Below are 12,452 nucleotides of genomic sequence, written 5' to 3'. Positions count from 1 at the left end.
TCTAGAAATTCAGTACTCCTTAGGTCTATAAAACCCATTTATAAATCAGAATTTAATTTTTTTGTGAAAACTTTCCTAATAAATTTTTTTAATCATAGTTATTTGCAGAGTTCAGAAGCTGGATTAGAAAGCATTTTTCAGCATGAACTGCATTTTATCACATCTGCAAATTTTGCAAGAAACCGCCAAGCTTGTGAGAAACCTATAGAAACCTCCAAGCTGCATATGGCCAGATTAAATGGACACCTTTCAAGCAAGGACCTTTGAATAATTTTACTCTACAGAAGAATCACTCCAAAATGCAACTTTGAAGGTTTTCATTAAGCATCTTTGAAATCAGCTAGTCCAGAACAATGCAGCTTTAACTAAGTGGTGGGAAAGAATTAATCACACCTTAAGGGCGCAATCCTAACGCCTTATGTCGGTGCTTTCCTGCACTGACATAAAGGTAATGCAGCTCTGAGGTAAGGGAACAAACATTCCCTTACTTTGAGGAGGCCTCCGTGAGTGACACCCAACTGCAGGATGCACACATGTCCCATTGGCATGCACTGGAAAGCACTGACATAAGGGGTTAGGATTGCGCCCTAAATTACATACATTTTTTTGTAGAAGTAAGAGATGCCATTGCCCTTCACACTGTAAAGGTTAGTTAATTTGCTGAATGGTTGACTATTTTCTTTTGCTTCTGATGAAGGAAAAAGCCAGTTTATTTCCAGCAGCTTCTGACTAGCAAAAAGAGTGAAGAAAAATAGGCAAATTGGCAAGTTTCTATGAGAGAAACTTCTTTGGCATTAGAATAGTAAACTGTATCTTTCAGGTTAATGGTACAATGTGTTTTAGATTTTAAAAACTGTGGATCACTGAGACCCTGCACTCTGCTCTTATAATTTACACTATGGGGTGTTACTGACCCCAAAGACTTATATTCAACTATATTGTTTCCTGAAAATTAAAATTTTCAGCGACCTGTTTATTTTTTGTTAGCTTGCAAACAATTTCATGGTTAATACAATCTGATGGGAGTATTTATTTTTATGGCTTTCCTGGGAGTACATTTAACTGGTACCACAATAATATAGCAAATCTTGACATCAGCTGAGGGTTAAAGGTAGCTGAAGAACAATAACCCTCCAAGATAAGCTGGTGAAATGAATGAAAAACAACTAATTAAATACTACCGAACATACATTTTCCTGCTCATTTACTTAGCTCTGTTTTCTACAAAATTTAGCTTTGTGTCCTGAAGTAGGCTTACTTTCTATCAATTGCAGGGTCTATGAGAGAGGCCTCATAGGCCTTTCTATCAATTGCAGAGGTCTACGAGTGGCTCATGGCAGTGAGGATTGCTGCCATGAGCCACTCCAGTGGGCCAATAACATATTAGCCAGATATTCCCCTTCCCAAACAGAATGAATACTTGTGACATTTCCTGAAAAATGGATTGGAAGACATTGTTCTGATCTGGCAGGCAAGCACGCTCTAACTAGTTACGTAAACAACTTTGTGAACTCCTTTTTTAAAAGTGGTATAATATTTATTATTATTATGTTTCGGTGTTCAACTCCAGCAGTTCAGAAAAGATAACAGTAGTGGGAGGGAGCTAACATTAACTCCTGTCTATTGGCTTTAACCCAAGATCCCCATTATTCGGCTTTACCCAAGATCCCCTTCCCATCAAAGCCATAAGCAGAAGGAAATCTAGACAAGCTGGTATAGACTGCTGGTTGAAGTCAGCGGTTGTGGTATATGCTGACACCAATGATGTGGGAAAGGTATCCAAGAAGTCTTGGAGGCCAAATTTAGCCTGATAGGTAGGAATCTCAATGCCCCTCAATGCTACCCCAAAGGTAACATTTTCGGAAGTGCTACCTGTTCCACACGCAGGGCCAGCTAAGCAGGCAGAGCTTAGGGTCTCAATGGGTGGATGAGACGGTTGTGTCAGAAGGAGGCATTTAGGTTTGTTAGGGACTGGGGAATGTTTTGGGACAAGCCAGGCCTGTACAAGAGGGACAGGCTTCACTTGAACCAAAATGGAAACAGACTGCTGGCACGTAACATAAAAAGGTGGCAGAGCAGCTTTTAAACTGACCCTGGGAAAAAGCTGACAGGCGTACGGTTCAGGACTTCTCATCCCTAAGCGATGAGGATGGGGGAGGTAAGAGAACAACAAGAAAATGAAAAAGCAGGAATTAGTACTGGTTCAGGTGCCCCTGGGAGGAAACGCCGGGAGTAAGGCCCATTGTACTCAATGGGGCCTACTCCCAGGTAAGTGTGGCTAGGATTGTAGCCTCACAGCCTAATCCTAGGCATGTCTACTCAGGAGTAAGTCCTGTTATACTCAGTGGGGCTCAAGGTACACCAACATACATTGTACACATAAATGTTATACGTTATGATGGCGCGAACATTGTAAAAAAAACTCTGGTAGATCTCCGGGCCTTGCTGGGTTTCAAAGTAGCTCTCGAGCCAAAAAAGTATGAGCACCCCTGCCGTATACAAATGCATTTATGTAAATACCCAGTCTCCAAGCAAAGATGGAAGAACCAGAATGTTTGGTGGTTAGGGAAAACATTGATATAGTGGGCATAACAGAAACCTGGTGGAATGTGGCGAACCAGTGGGATACAGCAACCCAGGATATAGTGACAGAGTGGGGCATGTTGGAGGTGAGGTGGCTATCTATGTCAAAGACAGGGTAGAATCTAGCAGATTCAGTGGGTGAGATTGAAGATGCAACCACCTCCACCCTAGAATCACTGTGGGTTAAACTACCAGGCCCAAGGAGCGATGTAATAGTGGGGGTGTGCTATCATCCTCCGGATCAAAAACCTGAAGGGGACATACAAAATGAGGAAACAAATTGGGGAAGCATCGAAGAGGGAGAGGGTGGTAATCATGAGGGTCTTCAATTATTCTCATATCAACTGGGTCAATTGGCTCTCTGGTCATGAAAAAGAGACTGGATTTCTTGACATGCTAAATGACAGTGCCTTGCAGCTAGTCATGAAGCCTGCCCGAGGACAGGTGGCTCTGGATTTAATATTGTGTGGTACTCAGGACCTTGTTAAGGATGTAAATGTTACTGAGCAGTTACCATACTGTGATCTGTTAACTATGCATGTTGGGAAAAGAGTGACAAGCAAATCTGACACAAAAACCCTTGACCTCCAAATGGCGGACTTCCCTCAAATGAGGAGGCTAATTGAAAAGAAGTTGGAGGGAAAAAGAGTCCAATCTCTTCAGAGTGTGTGGAGGCTGTTTAAAATAATAATAATAATAATAATAATAATAATAATAATAATAATAATAATAACTTTATTTCTACCCCGCCTTTCTCCCCGAAGGGACTCAAGGGACTCATATAAAACAATGATAATAGAGGCCCAGCGGTATACTGCAAAGGAAGAAAGGCTCGACAGTTATTGAGGCTGTAAAAGGCAAGGAAGCTTCCTTCCATAAATGGAAGTTTTGCCCTAATGAGGAGAATAAAAAGGAACGAACTGTGGCAAATGAAATGTAAGAAGGTGATACAGAAAGGCAAGGAAGACTTTGAGGAATACATGACCAGCAATATAAAGGGGAATAACAAAAGCTTCTTCAAGTATGTTAGTAGGAAACCTTCCATGGAGGTAGTTGGGCTGCTGGACGGTGAGGGAGGAAAATGAGAGATAAAAGGCGATTTGGAGATAGCAGAGAAATTAAATGAGTTCTTTGCATCCATCTCCACGGCAGAAGCCCTCAGCCAGCTACTGCTGCCTGAATGGTCCCTCCTGACCAAGGAATTAAGTCAGATAGAAGATGATTTAGACCTAATTGATAAATTAAAGATCAATAAGTCTCCGGGCCAAGATGGCATCCACTCAAGAATTATTAAGGTACTGAACAAAGAAATTGCTGATCTTTTAACTATAATATGCAACTTGTCCCTTAAAATGGCCACGGTGCCAGAGGATTGGAGAATAGCAAATGTCACACAAATCTTTAAAAAAGGAAGGAGAGCGAACCTGAGAAACTACAGGCCAGTTAGTCTAACATCTGTTCCAGGTAATATGCTAGAAAGCTTCATTAAAGATAAAATCTTAAAACACATAGAAGAACAAGCTATGCTGAGAGAGAACCAGCATGGCTTCTGTACTGGTAATTATTGCCTCACAAAACTTTCAGAATTGTTTGAAAAGGTCAACAGGGGTGTAGATGTGGAAGAACCTGTGGATATTATATTTCTGGATATTCACAAGGCATTGATGAATATCAATATATGATATTCACAAGGCATTCACAAGCCTCACCAAAGGCTGTTGAAAAAACTTCACAGTTATGGAATTAGAAGGCAGGTACTTTCCTGGATTAGGAACTGGTTGAGGACCAGGAAACAGAGAGGGGGTGTCAATAGGCTGTTTTCATAATGGAGAGAGGTGAAAAGCGGTGTGCCCCAGGAATGTGTCCTGGGACCGGTGCTTTTCAACCTGTTCATAAATGACCTGGAGACAGGGTTAAGCAGTGAGGTGATCAAGTTTGTGAACGACACTAAACTGTACTGAGTGGTGAAGACCAGAAGGGATTATGAAGAGCTCCAGAAGGATCTCTCCACACTGGGAGAATGAGCAGCAAAATGGCAGCTGTTTTTCAATGTAAGTAAGTGTAAAGTTATGCACACTGGGGCAAAGAATGAAAACTTCACATAGAGGCTAATGGGTTCTGAGCTGACTGTGACAGCTCAGAAGAGAGATATTGGGGTGCTAGTGGACAGCTCAATGCAATGTCGACCCAATGTGTAGCAGCAGAGAAGGAGGTCAATTCCCTGCTAGGAACAGTTTAAAAGGGGATTGAGAATAAAGCAACTAATAATTATGTTGTACTAATCAATGGTAAAGCCACACCTCGAGTACTGTATACAGTTCTGGTCATCACATCTTAAAAAGGACAAACTAGAAATAGGACAAAATAGGGACAAAATAGGGAAACAAAAAAGGACAAAATAGGGAAACTAGAAAAGGTGCAAAAGAGAGCAGCTAAAATGATTTCTGGGCTGGGGCACCTCCCTTATGAGGAAAGGCTACAGCATTTGAGGCTCTTCAGTCTAGAAAAGAGGCACTCGAGGGCAACATGACTGAGAAATACAAAATTATGCATGGCATAGATAGAGTGGATAGAGGGATGCTCTTTTACCTCTCACAAAACACCAATACTAGGGGACATTCAATAAAATTGAGTGTTGGGAGTGTAAGAACAGACAAAAGAAAATATTTCTTTACCCAGCGTGTTATTAGTCTGTGGAACTCATTGCTGCAGGATGTGGTGATAGTGTCTGGTCTAGATGCCTTTAAAGGGGGATTGGACAGATTTCTGGAAGAAAACTCTGTCACAGGTTACAAACTATGATGGGTATGTACAGTCTGAGATTTAGCTGGTCACTCATCATGAAAGTCGGGTAGGAATTTTTTCTGTCATCCAACTTGGCCGTAGATGGCAGTTTCTTCGCCTTCCCCACACTGGCGAGAGAGGGATGGTGTTTTCAGTAGGTTTCATGCTTTAAAAATTGGTTACTTGTGTTTAATAAAGTGGCCCAAGTTAAACCCAAGTGCAGTTTGATGTCTTTGTTGGGGGTGTGTGAGGGTAAATAGAATCCCAGATGCAATGGAGTGGTAGCGAGATGCAAGTATCTTGTGTGCTCCCTGAGGCATCTGGTGGGCCACTGTGAGATACAGAAAGCTGGACTACATGGGCTGCAGGCCTGATCCAGCAGGGCTCTTCTTATGTTCTTAAGGAGCAGATTAAAGCTGGGAAGTGTGTGAAGTCTTCCCTGAAGCCTACAATCAGTCAATCAAGGGAGCTAGCAAGCAAATCTGGAGTTATACACACACATTAACTTTTTCTTAGAAATTCCTTTTACAAAAAAATGGCACTCCATATTCCACTCTAGATCTAAAATATTATTTAAAAATACCTGATTATATCGGTGTGAACTTTTAATTGCTTTATGAACACTGAATGGTGCTTCCGCTCTTGGTCAAACAGTGTTGTAATTGGAGCTGTAGGAGCACTCACAACATCAGAGATCTGGGCACGTGCAAGTTCTGTCATCTAAATAAAAGAGCAAAGTGAAAAATAGATTTCAAACTACTTTCCAACTTGCTAGGACTAATCAAATGCTAATTTATGGAAATATTAATTTTTTTTTAAATTCCATCCTCCATGAGTTGTTTTTGTCTTAGATACGAAAGCAATGAGCAGAAGGTTCCTCACTGTTGAAAAGCATAAGAGTAAACAAGCTATCTGGAGTCATTTTACAGGGTATGCTTGTCAAAGATTTCACAGCAGAATCTCACCTCACGGATCTGGCGAGCAGCATCTGTGGTGATCAGAGCTGCCTCTGCCTGCTGAGCTGCTATCTTGCATGTTGTTTCCTGAAGAGCCTCCACTGCTTCCTGCCGTGACTGTACAAGCTGCTGCAGTGATTCTGCATGGGCCTATAAAAAGTTTTGTGGTTTTAAAAAAATTATCTGCTTCCATTTATACTGCAGCATTGCCTGGATCTGAGGAATCTGAAGGTAGGAGTGCAAGCCCTTGCACAAGGCAGGAAAGAAACCTATCCACATCCTTAAAGGACACAGCAAAAAAAAAACACAACAGAGGCAAGGAGAGGATACCACACTAAAAATAACCTGTTCTATAAGCATTTTAAGTGACATTTTTGTTGATTTAAAATCAATTACATTTAGAAGTACTTTCAATCAATTTTATATATAAGAAATAAAACATTTTCATCAGTAGTTTCATGAAGTTGATTACAAGTTTTTACAAGATGGCTCACTTAAATTGGTGGAGCACATTATAGAGAAAGAATAAACCTATTAAACAGCCAATTTTATCCCCAATCAGATATTCTGCTCCCCAATGTGATACAAACCAATCTCTTTAAAATGTCAGAGAAACCAGGGCAGAATCTTGCATGGGTAAATTTCCTTACGGAAGCATGTCAAAATCTTCAGAACGCCCAATAAAATATTCCCATGCTTAACATCTGAAGCCTCACATAAGCATCCTTTTACTTCAATTGCCTCAGGAGAGTAGAGCAGAGTTTAGCTTCATATTCTACACATGTCTCAAAGGCCACATTACCTGAGCTGCCTTCTGTCTTGCTTCTTCCAACTGCCTCTGACTTTCCAAAGCCTCATGCTCTGCTTTGAGCTTCAGAAGAGCCAGGTCCCGCTCATGTTGCTGTTGCTGTGCCTAGAAACGAAGGCAATTAATCCCTCAGTCATTCCCAAACACATTTCATCAGTACTTAGCAGTGGGAGTCCTGGTGGTTTTCCCGCCAGGACCACTTACCCACTCACCACTCCCGACCTGGAAGTAATTGCAGCAGTGTCGTTGTCACTGCAATTACCTCTGGCTCACTGCCTCCTCCATCCCCCCTTTGAAAAAAGGGGGTAGGGAGGAGGCAGTCCAGATTCCATAGGAGCCATTTGCACCACTCCTAGCTGTGTGGAAGGCTCCTTTGGAGTTTTTTCATACTTCTGGAAGGCACCCAGGAGGTGAGTGCCATCCGCCTCCTGGGCGCTTTCCAGAGGTGCGAAAAAGCTCCAACGGAGCCTTCCACACCACTAGAAGCAGCGTGAGTGGCTCCTTCGGAGCATGAAGCAGCGCACGCCTCCTCTAAAATTGGAGGAGACGCATGCTGCTTCTGGCCAGAGTGGCTCCCCAGCCATTCTGAGGGCCGCCCTCCTTCCCTCCCCTTTCTTTAAAAGGGAAGAGAGGAGGAAGGCCCTCAGATCAGCTAGGAACCACTTGTAGAGTGGCTGCACTCCTGCACTCTAGGAATGGTTCCCAACTGTGCCTGAGGGCCGCCCTCCTCTCCTCTTTAAAGGAAGGGGAGGGGAGAAGGGCAGCTCTCAGATCAGCACAAAACCATGCCTACAGTGGCTGCAAGAGCACAGCCACTGTCAACACGGCTCTATCTGTGAAAAAAAAAACCAGAGGCAGGGTGAATGGGTCACGGTGCCCCGCAAGCACCTAAATTCCTGGCATTTAGTGCATATGCATCCCCTGCCCCCCTGGGTATGCCACTGGTACTTAATAGTTTCATGAAAAGTTGCCGAAGTAACCTTCCTGCCTATATTTCACCGTTCACAATTTGCACCCTGATCATATCAAGATAACACCACCGTTGCAATTAGTGATGAAAGGTATTTGAATTATAGTTCACCTGAAAAATTTGGTTATTATTTCTTTTTAATGTAGAGCGCAAAGTAATCTCTTGTTCAGAACAAAGATAAGAATTTCCAAATTAGCATCACGTTACCTCCTAGATAACAATGACATGTTAATTGTCACATAGTTCACCTCACAGAAAATCTCTTCTCATAAGAAATCCACCTACTAGTTTTGTGGCTTGAATAAAAATAAGCCAATATCTATTCTACTTCTCTCTTGAGAAAATTTTCCCAGCCCCACTACAACTGGTCTACTCTCTGGCTGAGATACATCAAGGAGAATGCAAAGATCAATACATACAGAAAAGATAACTTGACTAATTACCTTTAGGATTTGAGCCAGCGAAACACTTTCCTGCTGTGCAAGTGATATACCGCGCACTCGTTCAACATCAGAAATCTGCCGTACAGACTCCTCAAGGGCACTTAAGTAGTTGAGCTCTGCAGACATACGATGCTGCAGACTAGCAGGTGAGAAACGCATGGAGCCTGTAAGGTAAGTACAGGATATTAAACCACCTATTCAGGTGCATCAAGCTTCTTATATTTTTTAAAAACACAAAAGCAAGGGTAGTTGTGTTCTGTACAACTTTTTTTTGCCCACTCACCATTCATAGCACCTGCTCCAGTTCTGCTGGTTGCAAGATTCATATCAGAGAAGACAAGATTTGGCTTGGATCCAGGAGCTGCAGTTGCTGGAGAACTTGAAGATGATCTGTTTTTTTCAGCTAGATTTACTATAGGGTCCAATTGTTTCTGTAAGCTTGGGGATTGTGGAGAGCCCACAATTCTTGGCGATCTTACTTTATCTGGAAGACTAACAAGAAAAACAAACCAGACAAAAAAATTTTTATCCCACCAAGTCTAGTCATTTAGCTTGGCAAACAGGATATTCAAACAAAAGCCACAAACCTATCTGAAAATATCATGCCTCTCCCGCAACAGTACACACAGGTATATATAGCAATATTTGAGAATATTATATATATCATCATTGGCATCCTTCAATCTCGGGAGAAGTGCTCTGAAAAGTGGTTCTCGAACAGTGTCTAGTGTGACTGAAGAGGCCAATTGACAAACCCTTCCACACTGGGAGCAAGTTTAGTCTGTCCTTGGTGTGTCTCCCCAGTGTGTCGAATATATAAAATACATTCTATAACAATTTGGAGATCTTATATTTTAAATAAAGTGTCATTTCACGCAGTTGCCCAGTTCAGATATTACAACAAACTTTTGTTATGTGCACAAATCATGAAAAGCCTTGGGTTTGCATCCTCTCCTCTTCTTCACTGTGCAAAAGGGGAGGAAGTCAAAAGTTCCTGTATGTGGTTTGTAACATACCACAGTTTGCCATTTTTTCTGAGAGCAATTTCTAATACAGATTCAAAACCAATTACTAAAGCACCACAACCAATTCCTCTTTAAGGGATCTTAAAAGAGAATTCTTGTTTATTATTATTAAGAATATGTATATACACCATTTTCAAACAAATTAGTTCATGAAGAGGTTCACATAGCAACAGAAATCAATCTTGGACATAACTTCATGTAGTATTTCAGTTGTAAACTCAGGTTCCAACATTGGCCACACTGGCCACTATTTGAATCCTATTTTGAACATAGTTTAATAAGTGATCCCTTACTATTGTAGTGCCTCTGTCCAAGGTTAAAAGACATCAATTTACAGTATTAAATACAAGTATGGGTTCCTGGATCATCTTTCAGCTAACAGTCGCAGTTTTACTACCATGGAAAGATATTGACAATGAAAAAACAAGTTTCATGTGCGCATTGTATCTGTATCTATTGTATCTATTTATTATAGCTCCATCACTGGAGGATTTAACAAAAACAATTCTCACTTTTCCACTAAAATTCTATGATCCCTATGGAGAAAAGACAGAAATATGACTCCAATATGGTACTTTAACATCCAGCTTTGAAAATACCGCCCTGGTAGCAAATTATTCTGTAACACACATGACAAGTGTGTTGCCATCCCACTTACGCACTGAGGGAGCAATCCAAATTAAGTTAAGCTGGCATGAAGGCCTATGCTAGCTTGGCAGAGCTGCATCTGAATCCTGTGCAGGTTAGCCAGGTTAAGTTTGCACTGGGCAGCACAGGGGGTGGGAGAAGGTGACAGGAGGTTGTTCTGGGGGTGGAGAGGTTGGCATTTTGGGGCAAGGGGAGGGAAGAACGGGAGGTGGATCGAGCCCAGGTGGAGGGTGGGATCGGCAGCAGCAGCACACACCATACCCTAACCCCCACTACTGGGCCTTGTAGCCTTACATAGGTTGCTCAGATTTGCGCCAGCTGGCACAGATCTGAGTAGCCCCATACGGCAGGCTGGAACTTGACAGGGGGTAAGGGGAAAACTATCCCCTTACCCTGATGTGACCTCCAGCTGCCTCCTAACCTGTGCTGGATACAGTACGGGCCGTAACGGCCTGCCTGTACCAGCGCAGGTTAGGATTGGGCTGCCAAAACAATAATTTACTATTGCTGAAGAGTACATGACATTTATATTATCTAAAATGCAGTTTGCACTTCTCTGTGACAATGAACCCTTTTGGTTGAAGAGCAGTATATAAACATTCTTAATAATGCATTACTGTCATCCTGTTAATGGTTCACTTTACCTCATCAAGGAGTGACCAGAGAGTTCCTCTAAAGTGCTGTCAGAATCTGGGTTCTGCTCTTGCTCTCTATTAGATACTCCATTTCTAGATAAGGAGTTATTTGCCTGTTGTAATCCATGATCTGATCCTGAAAGTGTTTTGTTTTCCTCCCGAAAAGAGACATTTGAAACTCCATTGAAAGATTCAAGCCCTGTAAGATATATTGCGGCAAAAGGGAATATTAAAGAAACAAAAAGTAAGTAATGCATTTTTCCTCACATGACAATTATGCTGCAAGTTCTTCATTTTGTAATCTATGTAGAAAGTGTTCACACAAAGTAAGTGATGCAGGCCAGGAGAGATTCAGGCAATGAATCTACTAGGCTATCATTATACCATTGTTCCCTTTAAATGCCTACCCCACACCAGAACTTAAATAGCTTTTAAAAAAACAACAGCAATGCAGTAGCACAACATAACAGACAAAGCAGTGTATCAGGGAGGCTTGAGTCTAGAAGCTCCTAGAATGATCTTCGGCCAGTAACTCTCTCAGCTTACCTCTTACCTCACAGGTAGAGTATCCTACCTCCTATACTGCTGCAAGGATAAATGGCAAGGGAAAGGAACCATATAGGAGATGTGGTCTGATTTTGAAGACAGACCAACGCAGCTGATAAGCTGTAGTGAGAATATGGAGCCACAAGGAGTCGCTGTTCCTGCTGATTACCGGGCTGTGAGAGGACAAGGAATCACTGTGAAAAGTTGTGAGGTGGAAGAGTATGGAGTTCAGCTGCTGAATGAATAATACCAGGCTGTCATGTTCCTGCTGGAAGCTCCAATGGCATGTGTCAGCAAAAAGAATGATGACCAGGCCATGAGGGGAGACATCTGGAAATGAGTTCTAAGAATTTTCATAGAACATTAATTGTAAAAACTCCATTTGTAAAAAAATGGAGTTTGCTGATAGTCTATCTATGTGAACAGTCTTGAGAGTGAAAGTCCCACTCATTGAGAGAGTCAGTGAGAAAGGCAGTATAAAAATACTGTATAATAATACACAGGTGTGCCCCTTTATCCACCAGGAACCCTCTGTGGATTGCCAAAATCGCAGATACAGGTGAACATCCGTCCCCGCAGTCCAGGGGCCGCCCCCACCTCTGGAGGCAAGAGGAGCTCCACTCCCCTCACCTCCAGAGGGGCTTCTGAGCCTCTGCCAGGCCTCTGACTCTCCCTGCCCTCTGCCAGGCTCAGGCTGAGCTCTGAACGTGAAAAATGTGACTTTTGGTTGCACAGAGAAACCAGAAGTCATCCCTCACCTCCAGATGGAGTGCACACAGTGGGGCGTGTGCTGGGGGAACCCAGGCCCAATCCACAGATGAATCTGTGGATATGGTCCCCCCCCCCTTATTCTGTTCTGGAGTAAGGGCAAAAATGTAATTTAAAAAACTGTAACAAATGGTATTTTAATGGTTAAATAGCTGTGTCATGGGTTTCAGCAGGAAATTTTCAACAGGAAAATGGTGCAGAGATAAAGCGTCGAATATCTTCTACATTCATACTGCTGCCCCAATCCAAACTGTGGTCCTATGACACTACCACAAGAGATTAAAGA

At 42.3% G+C, this 12,452-nt stretch overlaps 1 protein-coding gene across 2 annotated transcripts in view; it reads right to left on the bottom strand.

Annotated features, from left to right (window-relative positions):
- The window catches only part of CEP350 (centrosomal protein 350), a 126,273-nt gene that overhangs the window by 56,836 nt on the left and 56,985 nt on the right, over nt 1-12,452 (bottom strand). For both annotated transcript variants that reach the window (XM_066624015.1, XM_066624016.1), the window contains exons 15-20: nt 10,862-11,051; nt 8,828-9,036; nt 8,545-8,708; nt 7,126-7,236; nt 6,333-6,473; nt 5,951-6,087 (exon numbers count right to left, since the gene is read on the bottom strand). In XM_066624015.1, the coding sequence (XP_066480112.1) occupies nt 5,951-6,087; nt 6,333-6,473; nt 7,126-7,236; nt 8,545-8,708; nt 8,828-9,036; nt 10,862-11,051 (952 nt within the window). The remainder of the gene's footprint in view (nt 1-5,950; nt 6,088-6,332; nt 6,474-7,125; nt 7,237-8,544; nt 8,709-8,827; nt 9,037-10,861; nt 11,052-12,452) is intronic.

Source organism: Tiliqua scincoides, chromosome 4, assembly GCF_035046505.1.
Source record: "Tiliqua scincoides isolate rTilSci1 chromosome 4, rTilSci1.hap2, whole genome shotgun sequence".
NCBI lineage: Eukaryota > Metazoa > Chordata > Lepidosauria > Squamata > Scincidae > Tiliqua > Tiliqua scincoides.
The sequence above is the reverse complement of the archived record's forward strand: the minus strand, read 5'-3'. Positions and strand labels throughout refer to the sequence as shown.